Source organism: Eucalyptus grandis, chromosome 11 (genome assembly GCF_016545825.1).
Source record: "Eucalyptus grandis isolate ANBG69807.140 chromosome 11, ASM1654582v1, whole genome shotgun sequence".
Taxonomy (NCBI): domain Eukaryota; kingdom Viridiplantae; phylum Streptophyta; class Magnoliopsida; order Myrtales; family Myrtaceae; genus Eucalyptus; species Eucalyptus grandis.
The window spans coordinates 14,268,690-14,291,119 of NC_052622.1; the positions used below are offsets into that span (position 1 = coordinate 14,268,690).

Below are 22,430 nucleotides of genomic sequence, written 5' to 3' on the forward strand. Positions count from 1 at the left end.
TCGTCTGATGATGATCAAAAAGATCAGTTGGGTCATCTGTCTTGGCAATGACCAAGTCAACCAACCAATCAGCACAGAGTCAAGTCAATAAAAGTAAATTGTGTAGAACCACTAAAGGTTCCGTAAGTAGAATTACGCAGCTTGTGGTACACGCATTGAAACTAACATAACAAGTGGTGGATTGCTTTATGGATAGCTTTCAAACTAATTGGGAAGAAAACTTGTCTCGAATTTCTAAATTTGACTATTTTGGCGAGAGAATTACAAAAAATGTTTTAAATTTATTACAATTATGTCAATTTAATCATAACTTTTTTTTAACCAATTCAGTCTTAAACTTTTTGTAATTAAGTCAATTTAGTTCATCTAGCCAAATTTAGTTGGTCAACACTGATGTGGATGCTGGCTAATGTGGCGATTTTTTAATAAAAAAATCAATTTTTTAATAAAAAAATCAATTTTTTATTAATTTTTTATTTTTATTTTTTTCCTTTTCTTTTTCATTTTCCTTTTTAATTTCTTCATCTCTAGCTTCCTTACCCAGTCGTGGCCAGCAAGGGCTTTGCAAACCTCACTCACCCTCACTGGTAGCTTCACCCTGGCATTGCCGTGGGCAAAGGTGGCATCATCCGCGGTTGGCGATGTGACGGCCTAAGTGCAAGGGTGCGTCTCCTGTCTTACATCACTTAGGGGGGGAGTCCTAGGCTTAGTTTATAAGACTTAGGTCCCTCTAATTTATGTGATGTGTTTTAAAGTCATGAGGATTAAGTGTCTAAAGCAGACAATATTACACAGTGGGGTCCGGGTCGTTACAGGAAAGACCATGTCGACTGCCCTTTCGTCCATCTAATCGAAAATCAATTCTTTGCTTAAGAGCCATTGCCGAATCTAAAGAAGAAGCAGAGCATTGCTGCCATCTTGTACAGGAACAATTACCAGATAGGAGAGCTTGTCGTCAAGCCATTTGACTAAAGGCAGGATCTCCTTGATGTTTGTGAACGCGACTCTCTCGACCTCTCTGATCAGGGAGTTGATGAAGTCGCCTTGCGTCTCCACATCCCTCTTTATCTGTAACAAGATGATGAAGTTTCGTCAAGAATGGCGGAAAGGGATAGCGACACCCAAATTGAAATTTCGCCCGCGGCCCCCAAGCCTCACCTAGATCTTGGCGAGGCTGCCGGTGAAGACCAAAAATTAAATTCAGAGAGTGGGCACTCTTCAATGTACTATGAGAATAATGGTTTATTCTAAATCATAAAAAATCAAATTATAAATAATTATAAATTATTGTAGAACCTACTTTTTCAAAAATTTGTAACTTATAATAAATTATTATTTTCATAGTACTCAAAAACTGTTATGTTAGCAAAGTTTTTTGTACAATTGGGAGAGATTTGTGTTTGAATTTTGGTTATACGATAAAAAAAAAATAGGGGACGCACTTGGAGAGACGGGTCGGGATTGAAGTTGAAGAGTTGGTCGTCTTTGAAAAATACCAGATCGAGCAAATGACTCAGAGTCGTCTAAAGTCCAGAAAATGGACCTTGACCGGAGACGATAAGTCAATTTTGCTCGTCGCCTCGCACATGATGCGTTTGTCGTTTCAAGGAAATTCTAACTAGAGTAAGGTGCGGTCCCCACATATATCAAGAAAAAGTCTCATCGCCACTATGTAATGGGATTTTTTTTTTTTTTTATCTTTTGTTTTGTCAATCCTTCAAATTTATTTTACAGGAGGGATGGCTTTGTTCCCACCAAAAGCATGACTATCCACCATTCTTGATTTACTTGAAATGTAATCCAGCCCTAATATTTTCAAAAGATACAATTAAATCTTGAAATTTATCAAATTGGTGTGATTGATGATTTCCCTTAGCTCCATTAAATTTGAATAATGAAAATTGCTAATGTGACCTTTTTATGTATTTTAAAGACATGTGCGCGCCACATCAGAAAGTAAATCAAAAGTTAAGAGGACAACAAGAAAAATGGAAACTGAGAGAAAGAGATGGCCGGGAAAGCATTGCAAGGGCACCGCTGAGGCCGGATGAAAACGCTTGCTCGACCACAAGACAAGATTGTTAGTCATCACCATGAGCAGGGGAGGGCCTGCTGACCCTAGTAGAGATCGCAAGGGCCGATCAACCCTTGCGCGGTGGTGATAGAGTTGAGGCCTTACGCTCTTTTGGTCTCAAAGGTGTTGCTTCTCCAATTCACCAGGGCATTTTCAAGCCTATCCAGTTAGTTGTATGCCATTGGCAAGTTTCCCAAGTCGACTGGGCTTGGTCGAATTAGCGGTGGTCACAGGCTCGCTTTCCAATTCTACGGACTCACCTTCGATGCAATCCAAGCATAACGAGATACCTTTCCACTTCCACAATCTCCAAGCATCATAAGAAAGCCACTCGCTTATCAAATTGAAGGCCTTTCGAATCTAAAGACTAATTACTGGTGCCCGTGAAGAGATTCTTCCTCTCAATGCAACTCTCACCTTTTCTCCGGTTGGACATGCCAGTGAGATTTACGTTGGCGATTGAGTGTATGATGCATCATGTTGAGCGTTTGGGGAGAAAGAGTTTCTGTAGAAACGCTGCTGAAGGACCCATGTTGCTACGAAGGCCGGTGCTCCTCACTTATACCTCAACGAGGGATGTCGGCATAGTTGGGGGTGGCACCGCCCCCCTAACCCAGCCTTGGCGCCAGTCTCGTTACACACAGACAGAGATATTCAATATTGCAAAGTGGACATAACATCATCTCTTGTTAAAAATAAGTCATATAAGTAATGAGAGAAATTCTTAGAAGTACTCGATTGAACTAATCGGATAAATTTTAAAAATTGATTGCACTTTTAATTTATCATCGTTTCATGATATGTTTTAAGACTTTAAATACACTGGTCCAAAAGAATAGAGTATGGCTTGTGACTACTATATATTTCTTTTTCCCTTTAACCCCAAGTGAGTGATGTTGCATGTAATAAATATTGACAAAACATCATTCGCCAATTTTATTTTGTCGCTATTTTGATCACCTACTATAACGCCCCAAATCTTAATCAGCTTTCTCTGCATACTTCCATCCGAGGATCTCAATCTCATATTCTTCCCAACCTCAGCCACATTACACACCGTTGGCGAGTCTGCCACAACACTAAGCAAGAACATCACCGTCCGAGCAAGTAATTCACCACTTGTCTAAGGGATCAGAAATGTCGATAAGAGTAGATCAATTACATATTTTATTAGATGATGATTTATCATATAAGGAAACTACTGGGCTGTCACCTTATTTTGCCACATCTTCCAACCTTTTCGCTATTATTCTTGATTGCACATGCTCCTGTACCAAGAACGGTGGCTTGTTGGTTTATCCATCATCCAATCCACCGAATAAAACCCCAGCTAAAAAGAAAGAACAGAACACTTTCCTTCTTCAATGGAATCGTGAGACTGGATTGTAGACTTGTCCACAAGGCAAGCTTTGTCAATATATTTAGTTCCAAATGGTCGACCCAGTAGGGTCCAAGCAGAGCCTGTAAAGGTCATTCTTTTAGCCCCTTATCGGTGTGGAGGAAAAATAGGACCATGCCCAAACTTGTTCATGACTCGGAACTCCTAAAATTTTCATTTGTATAGATACAATGAGCTCGTATGAACTCTATGAGGAAACCACTTGTCTAGATCGGTCGACGATTATATCTGAACCACTCCAAATCAAGTCTCTGTTCCAACGGTTTAAATCTGCTTCGATCAAGAAACATAGATCTCACGTAAGCTGTAAAAGAAAAATCCACATTTGAGGCCGAGGCCACTGTCCACCCGAACGCGACCTCTAGGTCTGGCACGGTCGCTTAGCAGGCTCAGGTACATAAAGCCCAAAGAAAAATCATGAATAGTTTGCGGTTTTCTGAGTTGGCCATACTTAGGAAACTGCCTCGCCCGCGAAACCTTTTGTTTCTTGGCCTACTTCCATAGATAGTGTATACTCGCCTTTGGCTCAAGTAAGCCCTTCCACATCATTTCCTTGAACTTATGCCACAAGTTTAAAACCCTTTGCTTCTTGATTTTAAGAAAATCCCATGATTTTTATGAAAAAAAATTGGAAAAGAAAAATAAAAGCATAAGGGACGTTGCCAGTTGGGTTTTGATTTTTAAATGATTTCAGTTGTTTTTGTCTCGTTGGTGCACTGGGGAATTGGAGACTGTTGTGAGCAAAACCTGATGTTTGCTTCATGTCCAATTTTTTTTTTTTCTTTTTCCAAAACTTGCCTATGAAAATGTTCATTATATTTGCACAAAACATTTCCATTTCAGATCAAGGTTCGTCTAGCGATTTATTTTGAAGCTTGTCTTGCCCATATTGCTTGCACTATGGCATCGGAGCTTACTTCTCGTTTGTTTACGATCGCTTCAAGTATGTAGTGTTGACGAAAGTCACAATTAATAAAGTCACAGGTCGCAACCAAATCCGAAAATTATAGCATAAAAGCAATTAAATCCTACTGGACAGGTTCTTCATTGTATACCTGGAAAATCTCCGCTTCCTCTTTTAGAGACAAGACAGAAGGTTTACCTTTCCCATTTGGCCAATCAGAGTTAGTGATGACAAGTCTGGTAAGCATGATGCGGATTCAAGACCAGCCAGTCCATGGCCCTGGAGGATGAATTGGGGCTCCATCATGCCCATAAATTACAAAGGGACATAGTGCTTTGTTTTATCCTGCACTCTCATTACTTCCTACAAGTCGCAAGAAAGTTCTTGGGATAGGAGGTTTTTCTACTACCATAACCCCCTCCAAAATCTGAAATACCTGAGACATGGTTGGTCTATCACGCTCGCTGTCTTGAATGCACCAGCAAGCGACTTTGCATGCTCTGCACAATTCTTCCATCTCCACCTGTCCGTTCAATCTGCGGTCCACGAGTGGCAAGACTTCTTCTCCTCTGGCTAGTGAATTGGCTACCTGGAGCGGTAGATAATCGCGCATATCACTGTTCAGTTCCTCGATGTTTCTCTTTCCCGATATGATCTCAAAGAGCAGCTTTCCGTACTGAGAACGTCAACTTTCGACGTGATGGCTCCTCCCGAAATCCATTCTGGAGCGAGGTACCCTCTGGCTCCCCTCACGATGGTAATGACGCTGCTGACTTCCTGTCCCATGAGTTCCGCGAGGCAGAAATCAGCAATCTGTGGTTCGAGTTCTGAATCCAACAGCATATTCTCTGGTTTGATGTCATAGTGTAAGATGCAATCCCGACACCTTTCATGGAGGTACGCCAATCCTTTAGCAATCCGGGTGGCAATGCCGTATCTGGTTTTCCAATTGAGGGTGTTGGAACCTTTCTGAAACAAATGAGCCGCTAGCGAACCATTTGCCAAGTACTCATATACTAGGAACTTTTTCACTCTTCTGCACAAAAACAGTTAGACGAACGACATTGACATGCTGTATTATTCCAATGGTTCTAACTTCTGCAAGGAACTGTCGTTACTTTGGCTTTGGTTCATGAGTTTCTTCCCTGCTATGGGAGTTGAATCTGGCAGTGCTCCCCTGAAAACAGAACTAAACCCACCTTCCCCGCTTTTCTCAGATAAGTTCTTTGTTGCCTTCTTCAGAACTCGATATTCAAAATGCATCAAATAATCGTCTGCTGCATAAGCAGGCCGTCTCATCTTAATAGCCTCCAGCGAAATGCTAAGGACCACGAGAAAAGCTGCGGACACAACTCCAACTGCTGTTATGAATTTGAAGTGGGTTACCCCCGTTTCTTACTCTCCTCCAAGTCCAACGCTGCGATCTGGACATGGAAATCTCTTGAAATCGCATCATTGGCTGAATGTTCAACTACAAATTTGGCATCCATCCATAGCAGACAGTTGGTAGTGTAAGCGTACGCACTGCAAGAACAGTTGCTCAAGCACAAGAACCTGCATGTTTCGAGGTTTTCCACCATGAAACAGAGTTTTTTGCAAGTGTGTATTAGGCACGACGAAAAATTTATCTTTCCCGTCACCACTACAGTTTAACGCATTTCTCCTCTTGCAAAGGCCCAGACGATCTTCCAGCTTCAGATCATCTAAGTATCTAAGCGGGCAATCACAAAGCAGTGCATCGCTCTGATTGCAGTTAATAGAAGCACCACAAAAGGGATATTTCTCACACTCAAGGGTTGGCTGTGTCCAAAGCACCCTCCATTTCTGGATATGCTTTGCCCATATTAATTGATTGAGCAGACCCGTTTGTTCCAGCACGACCCTAGAAAGATTATAAGGAGCAACTGAGGAATATATGAAGTAGGCCTCATTCTCATTCGAAAAAAAGGAGAAAAATACCACGTTTCTACCATTACTGAGCGCTGATGCCTGAATTCATCACCAGTCCAGTCGTCACTATTCCCGTAGGCTTCCAACCTTTTATATAGCGACCTTTTATATAGCGAATACTGAGCTCTTCCTTCCACCCTGCGAATGCAGAGAACTTCCCGGGAGCTGGATCATGTAAATTTCTCCATGCCACCAAAACTGTCCTTTTGGACGTAAGTATATTGAATCCAACCTTGGCACCGGGCAACCACATATCAGTCGGATGATCGAAACTCTGTCAAGCAATAGGCACATCGGAAGTCTTCCTTAAAATGAAGTTTCCACTGTCAAGGAGAACTCCTGAAGTCGAATTAGGCATGAGCGATGTCAAACCAGTCGACCAGATTTGATCCTTGGATGAAGCGAGTATGACTAAATTACCCTCCCAAAGGAGCGTCAACCCTGAAGAGAACGGGTCGGACACCGGCGGTTCCTATTCGCAACCAAAACCAGAGTCTTTTGAGGTAATCCTTTGTACCAAATGCCAATGTAGTGGTTACCAGTGTTAACCGGTGAAAAGAAGCCCATCTCAAATGTTCCTCCTTGAGAGTTTAATGTCTGGTTTCCTGAGACTCACCGGTATCTGTGCTTATGGACAAAGAGGGGCCGAATGAAACAAAGTAAAGAAGCAGAAGATAAGGAAACATTTCGGTGTTTCTGCTTATGTAACTCATCTCTTGTTGCTCTTTATCTCGCCACTACGGTTTTGACATGGAGAGTCAGCAGCTCTAAGGCTTTTCGAGAACTGATGAAATCTTGATTTCTCATTAGCCAGAAGTCTTCGAGGAGTTGCTGGTCCAACAATGTTGATGCATGATATTATCACGGTTGGTCCATAAGATTAAACCCAAGGTTATCATACGATTTCATGGTAGTCTCATTCAACCATCAACTCCCCTGTCATTATCTCTCATTTTGGGCTAATTCCAACTTGCCCTATATGATTTCATGGTCGTCTCAGTTAATCCCCTGTTATTTCTTTTTTCACTCGACATAGTAGACTTTGGTTTTCTGTCTCAGACCGACCGAAAGTCCATTTGTCGGTTTCTTTCTGACCCTGCAAAATCCGATCCACTTGACACACATGCTCAATTTCTGCTCATTTGGCGAAGTAGAAGGCTTATTCTGTGTTTCCACCGTGGCATGCGCACGTCACAAGCCCAATTTAAGCAACCTCCCAATTAAATTAAACGTTAGGATTAAGGATGAGATCTGAATTTTAAGGTGTAGGTTTTGGTGGGAAGGACGGAGGTTGTAATGGATCGGTGGAGATAGAGAGAGACTCACTGCTCAATGCGAACGGTATCGTGAGGAATTTGCTTCACTCACACGAAATCAGAATTTTACGTGTGAATGCTCGCGGTCATACAAGGAGACCACCATTTGACCAAAAATCTATTTATGCCGAGACCATCTGAACTTAAGAAGACAGAGAGAGATCAAGATCGCTTCACGTTTTCGCACCGCGCTCAGAAAGTGCATGAAGTGGGGATTCCAGGTGAATCGAAGTGCAAAAAGTTTTAAGATTTTGCGAGGAAATTGAAATTAGCCAAGAAGGAAACAAGAAATAAAACATGTAGCCATGTGTTCGGGCAAATATGGTTGTCCAACCCCGCGCGCCCACGAGCCGGGATTCTCGGGAAGCCGACCTCAAATCGGAAAACCAAGACCGCCCGAACGGGGACCTACCGTGACTTCAAAGTGGACAAGAAGCAGTGGCAGATTGTCGGTTTTGGTTCGAAGTGGCGGCCAACGGCGGCTCTCTCAGTTGCACTCTCTCTCTCTCTTTCACGGCCGGATCCCTCTCAGACCTCACAGATCTCACACTCACAGATTTCGCTTCTCGTTTGCTTTCTCTCCGATCTCTGCGGCTTGCTTACTCTCGGGCGTCCCCTGATGTCTCTCTGGGGAAGTCCTCTGAGCTTGCCTGCCTCCTCCAATGAGCTCACAACGTGCCTATTTATAGGCGAGGAGGGTCCGGTCGACGGAGGAGCTTTGGCCGCCGGTCCTTGGCTCGCCGACCGGCCTCTCTCTGGCCGAACCGGTGTCCCATCCCTTCATCTTCGCCTGTCTATCCTCCTTTCTCTGCTGTTGGTAGCCTGCGCCTGTCTTTTTCTTCTGCGCACGTAGTAACCAGAGCGAGGAAGGAAAGAGGAAGAAGAGGAGAGGGCTGGGCCGGGAAGTTAGCAAACTGGGTGGGAGATGGGCCCTGGGCCCATGCGGAAAAGAGTAAAGGGGCTAGGGTCAGGCCCAGCCCCCAAAGGCTTTTTTTAATATAATTATCCGAAAATGGGGTAAAATAAGGGAAAATATACTAGAAAATAAAATTTAGTAAATGCAAATAATATTAATACTTAGGTGATGCGAAAAATCATTTTTCCTAGGGCTAGTTGATCCCTAATTTTCTATGTAATACTTAGTCAAAATTTAGGTGTTAACAATGTTACTCTCTATGTTTAGAGAATGTGAACCAACCTCGACACGCGAGGTGTAGTGTTCTATTTATAATGCAAACTTTGGTCGAACCTCAATAATACGGGCTTAGCTTAGGCCTTTCAATGTAATTGGCCTAATTAAGCTCAAGACTAGATTTAATTAACTCTTATAGGTTGAAATTAGATTGAATTAAATTTACTTTGGCCTATTTCCCTATGTCATTTTTGGCCACCATACTCCCTTATTGCTAGCCAAATTTTGGCTTCTCGGGCTCAACTTGTCAAATTTCAAATTCAAAATTGTCCACCGATCCAATGCTAATGTATTTTATTGAAAAAATATAAACTAAATAATAAATATTTCTAAAACTACATGCTATGCAATTTAATTCCAATGTTTTTGTTTAGGAATTAAAAATTAATCCATAATTTTCTATGTAATAAATAAATGATCGGATCGCCAAAATTTAGGTATCCACGCTAGGAAAACATATTCAAAACAAGAATTTTACCTTTGGATGATCAAGATTGTACAAAGATAGTACCATTTGACGAAAAGTCAATATGTGCAGAGATCATCAGAACTTCAAATGATGGAGAGCAATCCATATTACTCCACAGTGAATGACGTGGGGATTTGATAGGAATGCAATTTATGTGAATTCAAAGCTCCATTTATTCCACGTAAAATGAATGATTTAGATAATATTATTTAAAAAAGAATTGCTTATATTATGTAAAATAATTAGTTAAGAAAAAATATTTTCGTTATTAACAATAATTAATGACTAAATATTTTCATGAACAAGAAAATATTTTTCATTAAATCATTTTTCTGAGCGATATAAATTATGTATTCCAAATTATTCATTTTTCCCAAAATAAAACAAAACCTAAATGCAAAAAGTAAATTAATTATGAGGAAATTAAAATGCACTGGAATTTAATAACCCGAAGAGTTACCAGACGAGTTGAAGGTGATCGCGGGTTTATCCAGTTGTTCTTATTACATCAACGTGCAGATCGTTTGACCATTAGCCGCGTGGTACTTCAATCCCATGCTTAAGGTTCTATTTATATTGCAAAAATAAATTATTTATAAAATATTTTCACTAAAATAATTACTTCTATCTCAAAATAGTTAGTTAATAAAAATAGTCTCATCATCAAACAATAATATATGTCTCAATATTTTTGTGGATGGTAGAAATAGTTTATTCATTCTTGTAAATGATTAAAGTGATTATTTTTATGAAATTTATTTCAAATAATTTATTTTTTTAAATAGATATAGACTAAGTTAATATTTCTGCACGTGCATTCCTCCATTTTGGGCACTTGTAACTCAATTTTGCAAGATGGTTGCCATGTATTATCTGTTTTTTTTAAGCTAAGTAGCACCGACACCGATAGACAATACGTGACACGACACACTGAACACATCGACACGATGTTTTTCAAAAAATAGAGAATTTTGGCATGTTGTATATTAAATGTATATTTTTATATATACATGATAAATTGTCATTTTATGATTATTTCAATCAAATTAATTTGATTCAAATTTATAAATAATAAATAATAATAAAAGGCTAAAAGCCTATAATGAATTTATATTAAAAACATTAATTCACTATTTGTTAATATCATTCATTGTTTCGATTTAATAAATTCAACTCCATTTCAATAATCCATAAAATTTGAAGGAAAAAAAAAAAAACATGCAATCCAGACTTGCGTGTCGAAGAGAAGAAAAAACAAACTAGAAATGTGAATTGTATATCACGGGAAATGAGAGTCGAAAGAGAATGGAAGAGAAAATTAGGTTTTTCTTATTTATTTATTTATTTATTTTATTTTTTATTCTTTTACATATATATACATTTTGACTCATCGTTTATTAAAAAAATTTAAAATTGACTTATGCTTGTGAAAATCATATGTCCGAATTCCAAATTCAGGTGCCAAATTCCAAACTTGAGTATTGAAAAGTTTCAAGAGACTTAATTAGGTGTCGAATTTTCTGACATGTGTTGATCGATTATTTTGAGAGTGTCGAAGAGTGTCCAACATGACACAAAAGCTTTTGAAAAGTATAGGTGCTTCCTAACTTTTAAATACGAGCTTTTAGGAGGACAACGGATATTGACACATAGAGTTAGAGGGACCAAAAGTTTCATAGAGGAAAGACACATTTGGAGAAAGTGGTTGCTAATAGCTAGCCACAGGGATTGTGCCATGAAAATCTCGTACAAGTGATAGTACTACTTTTATTTTTCGTTCAATTTCTACAAGAGTGGAGAAATCACTGAACACAAGATTCCACAATCTTCATTATTGTGCTCATACCAATATTTGCTAGCAATTATTGGGACATGTAAAAAAGATAAAAATGTTTCAAATTCTATCTCAATCTTGACATCATCAACATAGATCTTTATAAGATATAGAAGTGACTTTTGGGGAAGCTTAACCAATGCATTGACTTTGGTAGTTGATGAGTGAGGGGTGCATGACAATCACCAATTTCTGTTCCGAAACAATTTTTCTATTTCGACTTGTTTTTAGAATAAAAATCCATTTGATAAAATTATTCAATTTTTCTATTTCTGAAATAGATTTTTGTTCCGAAATAGGTTTGGAATAGAAATCAAGTAAAAATTTTCTACTTTTCTATTTTTTTTTTTTTTGGTGACCCGAGAAGCGTTGTATGGCCGACAATCGACGGCATAAACCGGGGCGACCCACAAGGACCCACCTCCCATGGGCCGCAGGTAAGTCGCGCAAATGACAAGGTGGGGAGTTGAACTCGGCCTTACGGGGCTAGCGTGCAACTCCACTATCTTTGCCACCAACGGGGTGGGTTTCTACTTTTCTATTTCTAAAACAGAAATGAGAAATGAGAAATAAAAGTTCTTCTCATTGTTCATCAATCGGTCCTCCATCCATCATTGCTGACTACTGCTCGTCGCGCCAACCGCCGTTGCCCGGTTGCTCGCCGCCGGTTGCCGCCGCCGCTGCTCGCCACACGCTGCCGCCGCCGATCGCCGTTTGTCACAGCCTAGTCGCCGCCCGCCACCATTCGAAAGGAAAAAAATTTGTGTCGTTATCAAACGAGTTTATATTTTTAGAGTCCAAATTTTGTGTTGTTATCAAATAGGTATTTTTGCTTAGAAACTCATCTCGAAATAGAAATAGAAAAATATATTTCTCTTCCAGAAATTAATTTCTGGCAAGAATGGTTATCATTCATGCCCATAGTGTGTCACGACTCCCTGAAGCGGCTGAGGCATGCATGTGGTCTACGTTCTAAAATAATTTCAAAAGTGTTTCACAGTATTGAGGTAATTTCTCCATGAATTATTTATTGGGGCATAATCTAGAATTGTGAAATATTTGAATGTGTGAGTGATTATAATTCTATAAATCTTGTACTGATTAGTGGATTCTTGTTGCTGACTCTCCACATGGAGTAAGTATGAACACTTTGAGTGAATCACGCAAACTATATGTGTGCTTTAGCATACCTTATTGACTTGTCTGGTAATTTTCTCCTCTCATACTTAAAAAATGAAAAAAAAATTGTAAAATCTGTTAACTTTCATATATTTCACAACAAAAACATTTCTAGATTTCCATTTATGCAACTCATTTGCAGTTGCTCTTTCTTTCGCAACTACGGTTTTGACACGAGAAAATTGTCCAAAAAATTCTAAATCTATTATATTTTTGTCAATTTAGTCATAAACCTTTCAATTTTGCCAATTGAGTCGTAAACCCTTACACATTTTGCTAATTGAGTATATTTAGCCAATTTTGCCCGAAAATTATTGACATGAATAGCTGGAGTTGACGTTGCAATTTTTAATAATATTTTATTAATTTTTTGCCGACTCTGCCGGCCATAGGCAAGGGCCGATGACCCTCATTGACGAAAGCAAGGGCATGCAAGCCCTCGCCAGATTTGACTAGGTAAGGCTTGGCGACCCTCGCTAGCTGCAGTGAGTGCTCCACCGGATCCGGTTAGGTGATGGCTTAGCAACCCTGCTGCCCCAAGTGAGTGGCTAGATCTTGCCAAGGCTTGGACGCCCTCACTTAGGGCCGGGCGAGGGTCGGCCGGCCACCCTCGCCGGCCTTCTCTCCAAAACATTAAAAAAAAAAAAAAAAAACAGAAAAAAATTCAAAAATATTAAAATATCATTAAATATTATTTAAAAATTGCCACGTCAAGAACAACTATCTACGCTAGTAATTTCTTACTAAAATTGACTGGATAGACTCAATTGGTAAAAAGTGAAAATGTTTAGAACTCAATTAGAAAAATTGAAAGGTTTAAGACTGAATTGACATAAGTATAATATATTTATTAGACAATTTTTCCTTTTGACATGGTGGAGTTAGCAACTAATAAATCTCAACTTCTCATTAGCCAGCGGTCTTTCGGGAAATTGCGAGTCCAAAGAGGTTGAGTCAAAAGTGATAAGAGATTGGCCGGAGTTTAAGGGAGGCGACTAAAATTCTAGCGATTGCTTTGGAATTATCTGATCGAGAAGATCAGTTGGGAGTCTCATCTGTCATTGAAATGTCCAAGTCAACCAATTGCCACAAAGTCAACCAAAGAAAAGTAAATTGTGGAACAACCAAGTTGCATCAATGGAAATTATTCAGAGATTGTTGTACATAGCTTTTCAATTAATGAGGAAGTTGGGTTTCTATATTTGAGATTTTTAGCAAATTGACTTCCTCTAGGAATCAGCTTTAGTATCTTAGAAATGAACTACGGTGCCTGATGTTGAATCAAAGTACTTGTAAGAGAAATATGTTGTCATAGCATCTCGCTTTACTCACTATTCATAATAGAATGCTACAGTATATCATTTAAATATGTTTATCATTGTACGATGATGACAAACAAAACGAAATCAACTAATCTGAGTTCATGGTTACAAAATTAATTAGACAATTGCCATTGTTTGAATTAATTCGTGCTCGGAAAAGTGCACACGTTTTGCATGTTTGGATGTTTGGGAAAATTTGACGTTAAGAGGATTCTACAAAATCGCCTTACGAGGAAATTTTTTAAGTTATTTATTAATCCAATGAAGTTATTGGAGTGCTTGGACATCTGGAGTGCCAAAACTTGGCACAGAGGGACACTTAAGTACCAAAAGTTAGGAAAATGACACTAAGTGCTAAAATCGGAGCAAATTAAGTGCCACTTTGGCGAAAAACCGACCAAAATGCTGACGTGGCGATTTTCCGGTGAAATAAGTGCAAAACGGCATCGTTTTGATGCTGACGTGGTAAAAAATTAATATAAAAATTAATTAAATTAAATGTAAAACTAAATTTATTTAAAATATTTAAAAATAAAAAGAAATATATTAAAAAAGATATATATATATATATATATTTTTTTTTTAAAAGGGAATGGGTGGTTGAGGGTTGAGCCCTTGTCGCCGAGCCTTGGCTAGGGGCCGGCAACCCCGTCCGATCGGCGGCGAGGGCCCACAAGCCCTCGGCCCCGATCCGGCGAGGGTCGCGACCCTTGGCCCGGCCGAGCGAGGCTGCCGACCCCGCCGGATTCGAGAGGGCCGTGACCTCACCCAAATCGAGGGTGAGGGCTCACAGCCCTTACCTAGATCCGCAAGGGTCGGCGGCCCTTGCCCTGCCGGGCCAAGGGCCGCCGCCCGAGGCGACCCCAAGAAGTGGCGGCCCTTGGCCTAGCCAAGAGAGGGCCACAACCCGCCCAAATCGGGCCGAGGGCTCGCGGGCCCTCACCGCTGGTCGGTCAAGGTCGGTGACCTCGGCCCACCCTCCCCTCTCGTTGCCGGCCCTTCTCGGCCGGCGGCAAAGAAGGGCTCAACCCTCCGCCACCCCTTTCCTTTTTTTTTTTTAATATTTGTATTTGTATTTGTAAATTTTTTAAATAAATTTAATTTAATTAATTTTTATATTATATTTACCACGTTAACACAAAAACAATGTCGTTTTTGTATTGTCTAGCCACGTCGGCGTGCAAAACGACGCCATTTTGCACTTATTTTGTTGAAAATCGCCGCATAAGCGTTTGGTAAGTGATCAATTTTGCTTCAATTTTAAATGTTATTTTCCTAACTTTTGGCACTTAAGTGTCCCTCCGTGCCAAGTTTTGGCACTTGGGCTGTACTTCTCTCGAAGTTATTGACACAAGATGAAGAAATTGTAAACATATATATATACACACAATGAGAGTAGTATCTTAGGATCTTAACGTTTTTTTATTTTTGTTAAGGTTGGTAATTAGAGAAAAAATATCTAAATTTTAAAATTAAGATACGTGACAGATAAAATAAAATTATAAAATTATGCATTTTTCTGTGGATAGAACATTTATATAATAACTAACAGAGGATATTTTGAGTGAGAAAAAATGATTGCGATCCCTTAAAGTAGGAGGTGCCTTTACTTTCTACAATAGTATAAATAATAGTACAGATAATGAATTACTTGGGCACTCCCACGTTTAGGTGAAATTGCATTTTTACATGATCAAGAAGATCAGTTGGGGGTGATTGTCATTGAAATGCCCAAGTCAACCAATCAACATAAAGCCAAGTCGAGAAAAGTAAATTGTGTGAACCAACCAAAGGTTGCGTCAGTGGAAACTATGCAGAGATTGCATAGCTTTCATATATTTAAAACTGAATTATTGTGCCCTAAATTGAATCGAAAGAAGTAAGGCATATGTGTCCAAATCTATTTCAACACCAATATATCATAAAGTGCTATACCAATAGATAGCCTCGAGGATTATACCAGCACCAAGTGATAGCACTTGCATTCAATTCCTACATGACGGACTATATCACACCAAACAAGATTTTGCAATCTTGTTATTGTGCTCATACCGATGCCCACTAGAAATTGTTGGAACACTTGGAGAAGATAAAGAGAGTTTGAGGTTCAATCTCAATCTCGACATAATCAACTGGTGTCTCTATCAGATATAGAAGTGGTTTTGGGGGAAACTGTGGTTCATTAACTTCTCCTTCTAGCATGTGAAGGACCCGGCTCATTGAAGGCCGATCATTAGGGCTCAACTGTATACACCAAAGAGTAACAATTATCATCTTCCTTGTTATCTCCCTTTCCTCTTCTAAGGCATCTACTATTTCAACATTCTTTTCTTTGTCTAGTTGACCATAAACCCACAAAGGATAATAAATTTGACTCAAATTGTTCACATTTGCATTGACATTTCTTCTTCTACCGGTCATTTCCATCAATAACATCCCAAAACTGTAAACATCAACATTGTAAGAAACGCCGCCAATGTCCTTTGTATAATAACTCTGGCGCCATATATCCTAAGGTTCCTCTTGCTACGGTCAACGTTACTATGTTGTGACCGGTGGGGTAAAGTCTTGCAAGTCCAAAGTCAGAAACTTTCGAAGTGAAACTTTGGTCTAGGAGAATATTGTGAGGCTTAACGTCAAAGTGTAGAATTTGCATGTCACATCCCTGATGTAGATACTCTATCCCTCTAGCTATGCCAAGAGAGATCTCATACATTTTCCTATAATGAAGAGAATTTTCTCCATCCATATAGACAATGTGCTTATCCAAAAGTCCATTTGGCATGAAATCATAGACACTAGCTTGTTTGGAATAATCAAAACAAAGACCAACAAGTTGCACCACATTAACATGGTGGATCCTTCCAATTGTGGCCACTTCGCTTATAAAATCTTGGCCGTTAGATTTTGGATTATTCAAAATCTTGACCGCAACTTCATTGCCACTTCTTAGCATTCCTTTGTACACAGAACCATATCCCCCTTCACCTAAGTTGTATTTGAAATTTTTTGTGATTTTCTAGATATCTGAGTAAAAGTACCTTATGGGCAAAAAGTTGTTCTGAGCTTGTAGAAATTCTTCGATGTTTGTGTTCATTGCCCGCTGCATTCTTATCCACTTATAGATTAGAAATATCGACACACATGGAGCTCCAAATATGAATTTTGTTGCCATGAAGTGAACTGTGTAGAAAGTTGCCTTAATATTAGCGTAAAGCATAGTCTTTTTCATTTATCAGAAAGCATATACACAGAGTGTTTTCTTCACATATAGCGCGTGAGTGTTTCGCAGATATAAGGAAAAAAAATTGTCCATACCGAAAATAAAACCGCCATTAGGAACTGTATTCAGAGCAACATTTAGCGCCATACCCCAGGAAGAATTGTCTACAGGATGTATAATCAGAAACGAATGAAAAATAAGTATAGGGAAAGAAGTATCGTTATCTTGGTTAACTGAAAAAACTAGGGATGAGTTAACAATTTTTGAAGCAAATATGTATTAACGATAGTAACTAATGTTACATTTGCATACTATATTCGACAATCAATGATAGTAAATATTCAACACATCCTGTCTCATATTTAATATTTTTTTTGAACCTAAAGATTTCTTCTAGTGAATTTTCTGGCCCCATCACGACCTAAAATATTGTAAATCAACAAGTTTTACTTTCAGAATTTCTGAATGTTTTACATAATTTTGGTTTTGAGAATTAAAAACTTTTTGTGAGTACACTTGATTAATTTATGAGGTAGGATTAACGTATCCTGGCCTCCGCATGGAAGCACACCATTAACATTTCGGTGGGCTTTTACTCCCCATTTTGGGAACTCTTGATATAAGAGAAAAGATGAGGTACTTTAAGCTAATATAAAAACTTTTGGAAGGAACTAAACACAATTTTCTTATAGTCCGTGAAAACCCAGATGTTCAATGTTGACTTAGCACAAACTATTTTTTTCCAGAAAGCACAAACTTAAGCTTGATTCGTTTCGCAAAAAATGTGATGTTTTCGAAAAGTATTTTTTAGAAACCATATATTTCCGGCATTTAACTAAAATCTGAAAATGAAATGAAAAATACTTTCCATCATTTGGTATGAAAAATATGAGATCCTCCGTTTATTTTTTGTTCTTTTTTTCATTCTTTTTCTTTTTGCTCAGCCGCCAATCAACAGCCTTCATCGTGGTGGTGATTAGCTGAAGAAGAAGAAAAATAAAAAGAAAACTAAAAAATAACAAAAATTCGAATTTAAAAAAAGAATAAAATAAAATAAAATACATAATTAAAATGAATTATGAAAGAAAGGAGAGGGGAAAATGATTTCCTCTCTTCAAAAATGAAAATCATTTTCTCCACTTGTGAGGGTGTTTTTGCTATTGACAAAAAATGTTTTCTTTGATTTGTTTATTTTGTGTGAATTGAACATCGAAAAATTTGAAAAATATTTTTTGAAGTAATTTTCCTCGAAATCAATGAAGTATTTTATGGGTTCTATCAACTGTCATTCTGTGAATAGGAATAAAAAAACAACATGATATGGTCGCTACAGTCATTTTCTTCCGGAGTATGATGATTGTATTCACGTTGAACCAATCATTTGCATGTCATCTTAATCCCCCGACGGTTAATTCGTTTTATTCTGTTTTGATTACTCAATCATGATGGTCTCGACTTCTACAAACATCACTTGCATCTGTTACTTTGATTTTCTTGCCGGTCAATAACAGTCCGTTTCGACCAAAGAAAAAAAAAATCACAGTCCGTCGCTTTTGAGGCTCAAGAGCTATAGCTAGAAACAAATATTAGCATATTGATCGGGTAAAGTACCTCAATGGAAAGGCATACTTACAGTAGTCATAGGATGTGCATCGACTTCCAACGTATCGTAAGCCTGAGAAGCAAAGGTCATATGTTTTCATCTGCGGCACCGAGTAGGTGAAATTAAACCCACCGGCCATCGCAATGTGAATGTCGTTGTAGGAGATCGTGGGATTCTCATACGAAAATGCTTTATACAATATATATTCTGCTGCGTATATTGACCTGGTTATGGTGCAAGAATCCTCAATATTCGATGCCCATGCGAAGATGACGGTGTATGAATAATACCCTTCCGTAACTATACACGGTTCGGTGTTGATATATAAACGAGATCTCACTTGCTTTGAGCAAGATACAATAGTCACTTTGGTCCCATAGGAGCTGAAGAACCGTTCATGATCTTCATCGCTGAAATCAGGGGACATTAACTGGTGGAGAGGAAGGAAGGAACAGTTGCCCTTTTGCAGCCCGACATCCACCACTTCCATATGCCCAGAATCCCAATCAATGGAACCCCTATAACTATAAGGGCATATTGATTTCACAAGATATCGACCACCAGACAAAGATAGCATTGTGCAGTTATCTTCACATGCTAATTCAAACCTCCAATCACTGCATCCTTTCAAGTCATCCTTCAATCAAAAGGGATAACGTATGTTACCGACCTCGCCACGTGTTGAAGGGGTGCATGGGTGATTGTTCCTGGCATAGCAACTAATCACAGCTTGTATTATGAGGAGTAATGGGAAAGGCTCCATTTTTGGGACCTGATGTTGAGAGACTTTGTGCAATGCAGAGAGCTTTTTGTTTGGCTTTGGTTATTTGGTGCGGAGGCGCGACAGATAAGGGGATGCAATTAGAGAGACGTACCGTGAATGAATTGGAAGACTGGGAGTCAGGTCTTTTGAAAAGCCCAGGTCAGGCAAATGACCGGCCAGAGCCGCCCAAAGTCAAGAAATTGGAGCTTCCTATGTGATGGAACCTATGTGGTTTGGATTGATAATGCGGATAAAAGTCATATCGACGGTATTATGTAAATTTCGCTGGAAGGCCCACGTCTTTGTTGGTTGAGATAATCCTGGTCTGTATACTCTATAAATCATAAATTATTATTTTTTATTTGATCATACAATCTTTTTTTCTTACCACTCATTGATTGGTGGATTTTAATCATGGACATAACACAAGTTAATTTAACATATAATTGATGTCCACAACTTGTGACCCACTATTCACAAGGATGGTTGGATAAAGTTTTCTTTTGATCGATGATGATTGAAAATATAGACTTAATTACAATCATACATTTTCAAAAATATATGAATATAGGTACAATAGGCCACTGAAAATAATGTGCTGAAAATTTCTTTTTCAAATGTTTATTTTCAAAGTGGGTTATTTTTCTTGAAAAGCTTAAGTAATGTCACCACCAAAAAAGTTAGATATTTGTTCTTCGCACTACACATGCATTACATGATGTTTCGAGGAAATTCTCACTAGAAGTGACTTCTCTTTTTCCCCACGTAACATTCTGTCAACGTCATATACCAAGAAAGTCTCATTATTGCCACCAAATGGAAATGCTTTGCTGATCCTACAAATTTAATTTACGAGCAAAAAAGAGCAATGGCTTTGCTCCTGTCAAAAGCATGATTTCTGGGTGTTCTTGATTTGCTTAAATATAGAAATTTAATTTGGTGTGATCGACAATTTTCGTTAATTCCATCAAATTTGGGTGATGAAAATCTTGACTAAACACTTTTTCTATGAACTGAAAGATAAAATATAAAAAGCCAAAAATATTGGTAGCTTTCAAACAAGCCACTTAGAACTTCGATTCTTTGAGAGGAAAAGTCCGTTCTTCGGACTGAAGATTTAATGAATTCACACATATTCTTCTTCAATCCTTCACCGCATGCTGCTTGCCAAATTGTTGCATGTGGAACGAGTCATTTTAAATTTCATGTATTTCGACTCGACATCTTTAGATCGTTCTCAATAGCATATCGGGATTGATGACTTGCGCGAGTTTTTCTTGTTTGAGTTGTGAAGCCGTACCCAGTTGAATCTCATCCTAAGTTTCTTCAACAAAAGGATTTTTCAAGTCGGAAATTCAAACATCACTTCTTAAGAACACACAACTAGTACATATGGATATATATGCCTGCAGCATGTCAAGCATAGGTATAAAACGAGGCCTTAGAACTGAAAAGCTTCACCATTTTTACAGTACACACGGATATGTGGCTTCATTAAAATCTACGCGGTAGGATAAGAGGCCTTCATCGCTATGCCGCAGAGGCCTTCCTTCGCACTGACGTCTCTCTGCATCCTTATGTATCCTTCCTCGCCCCACTCCTCGCCCCATGAGTTCTTCACCAGCCAAAATTTGGTGCCATCATCACTTGTCCCGTATCCGACGGCGGTAACACCGTGGTCCACCTGGTCCCACAAGCCCCGGTGAACACGCCGCTAGAGTAGAATTGGAAATCAAATCCTCCGGCATCGATGGCCACGGAAACTGGCTGGTTAGCAACTGCCTTTAGCAATGCCCCTCGCTGTTGGCGGGAACGTCTTCATAGCCCTTTATGATCACGGCACGGTTGATTCCGATTTGACATTGCATTTGCCGTCCGTGCCCTTGTAGGGATAGTTCGTCTCGGTTGTGAGGCCGTGCTTCTCAACAAATTGGAATGCGCTATCCATCCAACCGCCTTCGCATCCCTGGTCCTGGCCACCGACGTCGCAGTCGACCAACTCTTGCTCGGAAAGAGAAATCAGCTTACCTGTGGTTATTTCATCGATTCCTTCCACAGCTGCCACGGCTGAAAAAGCCCAGCAACATCCTACATTTTTGCAACGGAAACAGGACACTCAAATCAGAACAACAGACATTCTTGGAGAAGATACTATGACAACATTAGGGGTTTTAACATCTTGTCTCTAAGAATCTCGAATAGATTGATGAAGGCAATTCATGAACTCGTCTCTATCAACTTACCACATTGGCCTTGGTTCTTAACCGGTGTCACAGCTCCTTTCTTTCTCCAGTCCATGCTAGAAGGCACCGCGGTGATGTTTTCGTACTTGAAAGAAGCGGCCTCGGTGGAGCACATGTGCGACTTGAATCGGTTCCTTGCCTTGAATTCTTCATTCGTGAGGTCGGCGAACTGATTGACGCCGAGCTTGTAAGGCTTATCATTTGCCTGATTGAACGACTCGATGCCTTGCGCATTTGCCTTAAATATCTCGAAACGGCTTTGCCTTTCTTCCACATCCTCGTACACACGCCCGTAACGGGCCATCCATTGCCCATGCATCTCGTACATGGGATCGTCTCGCTGGAGGGTGCGACCGGCGGCTTGATGAACCCAAGCTCCCAAAAGGAAGACCAAAGGCACCAGAATGAAATATTGGTTTCTAAACGATCCCATGACTTGGCTAGCAATGTTAGGAGTGAAGGAGAACAGCTAAGTGAATCAGTTTGGGAGCACACAGAATCCTAAGATTGCACCTCAAATTTATAGGCCCAATGTTTTGGATCGTACGACGAATTCGGACGTGGATTCATCGACTTGCCTGATAATCTATCCTGATGGGTGCATCGAATTAATCGGATGAATTAGCTTTAATTAAGAGAAGCAGTAATCAATCATCAACGTGCCAGAGAGGATGTTCCGAGATAGACTTAGCTTGTGAGATTCATGTCTGGAGGCCTACTTTGTTTCTGTGCGAGGGCTGGTAATTTGGACTGTGTGCTTTTATTTCAGCGTGTTTTTATTGTCTTTTTGGGCCAATTCGTATCATGTTCAGTCACTACAATAATTTCTCACATCAAACGAAGCAAATGATGACTTTTGAAAGGACGATAGACATTCATCAGTATAAACTCGGATGACTTTCCAATTATTGAATATGTGATACTGAGGTGCAACGCTTTGCGCGGCTACAATGTATTTA

At 39.4% G+C, this 22,430-nt stretch overlaps 1 protein-coding gene and 1 non-coding gene across 2 annotated transcripts; both read right to left on the reverse strand.

The window, feature by feature from the left end:
* Positions 1–888: 888 nt before the first annotated feature.
* Positions 889–19,042, reverse strand: LOC108955973. The gene is made up of 7 exons (XM_039305102.1): positions 18,474–19,042; positions 5,777–5,901; positions 5,474–5,717; positions 5,114–5,413; positions 4,529–4,613; positions 3,039–3,197; positions 889–1,068 (listed from the first exon to the last, which is right to left on the reverse strand). Exons 1-7 carry the CDS (start codon positions 19,040–19,042, stop codon positions 889–891), a joined length of 1,662 nt encoding a protein of 553 aa, XP_039161036.1.
* Positions 19,043–20,729: 1,687 nt separating this feature from the next.
* On the reverse strand, positions 20,730–21,904 carry LOC104427272. The gene is made up of 2 exons (XR_005547281.1): positions 21,472–21,904; positions 20,730–21,316 (listed from the first exon to the last, which is right to left on the reverse strand). It is a non-coding gene; the product is annotated as a senescence-specific cysteine protease SAG39 (transcript).
* Between the last annotated feature and the right edge of the window lie 526 nt (positions 21,905–22,430).

What these genes read in the sequence shown, in the direction of transcription:
- LOC108955973 (XM_039305102.1), bottom strand. Translation starts at nt 19,042, where the DNA reads ATGCTATCTTTGTCTGGTGGTCGATATCTTGTGAAATCAATATGCCCT. An exon ending in AACGACAGTTCCTTGCAGAA is followed by an intron (nt 5,414 to 5,473) that starts GTTAGAACCATT and finishes GTTTTTGTGCAG; the next exon opens with AAGAGTGAAAAAGTTCCTAG. An exon ending in TTAAGATTTGGGGCGTTATA is followed by an intron (nt 1,069 to 3,038) that starts GTAGGTGATCAA and finishes ATCTTGTTACAG; the next exon opens with ATAAAGAGGGATGTGGAGAC.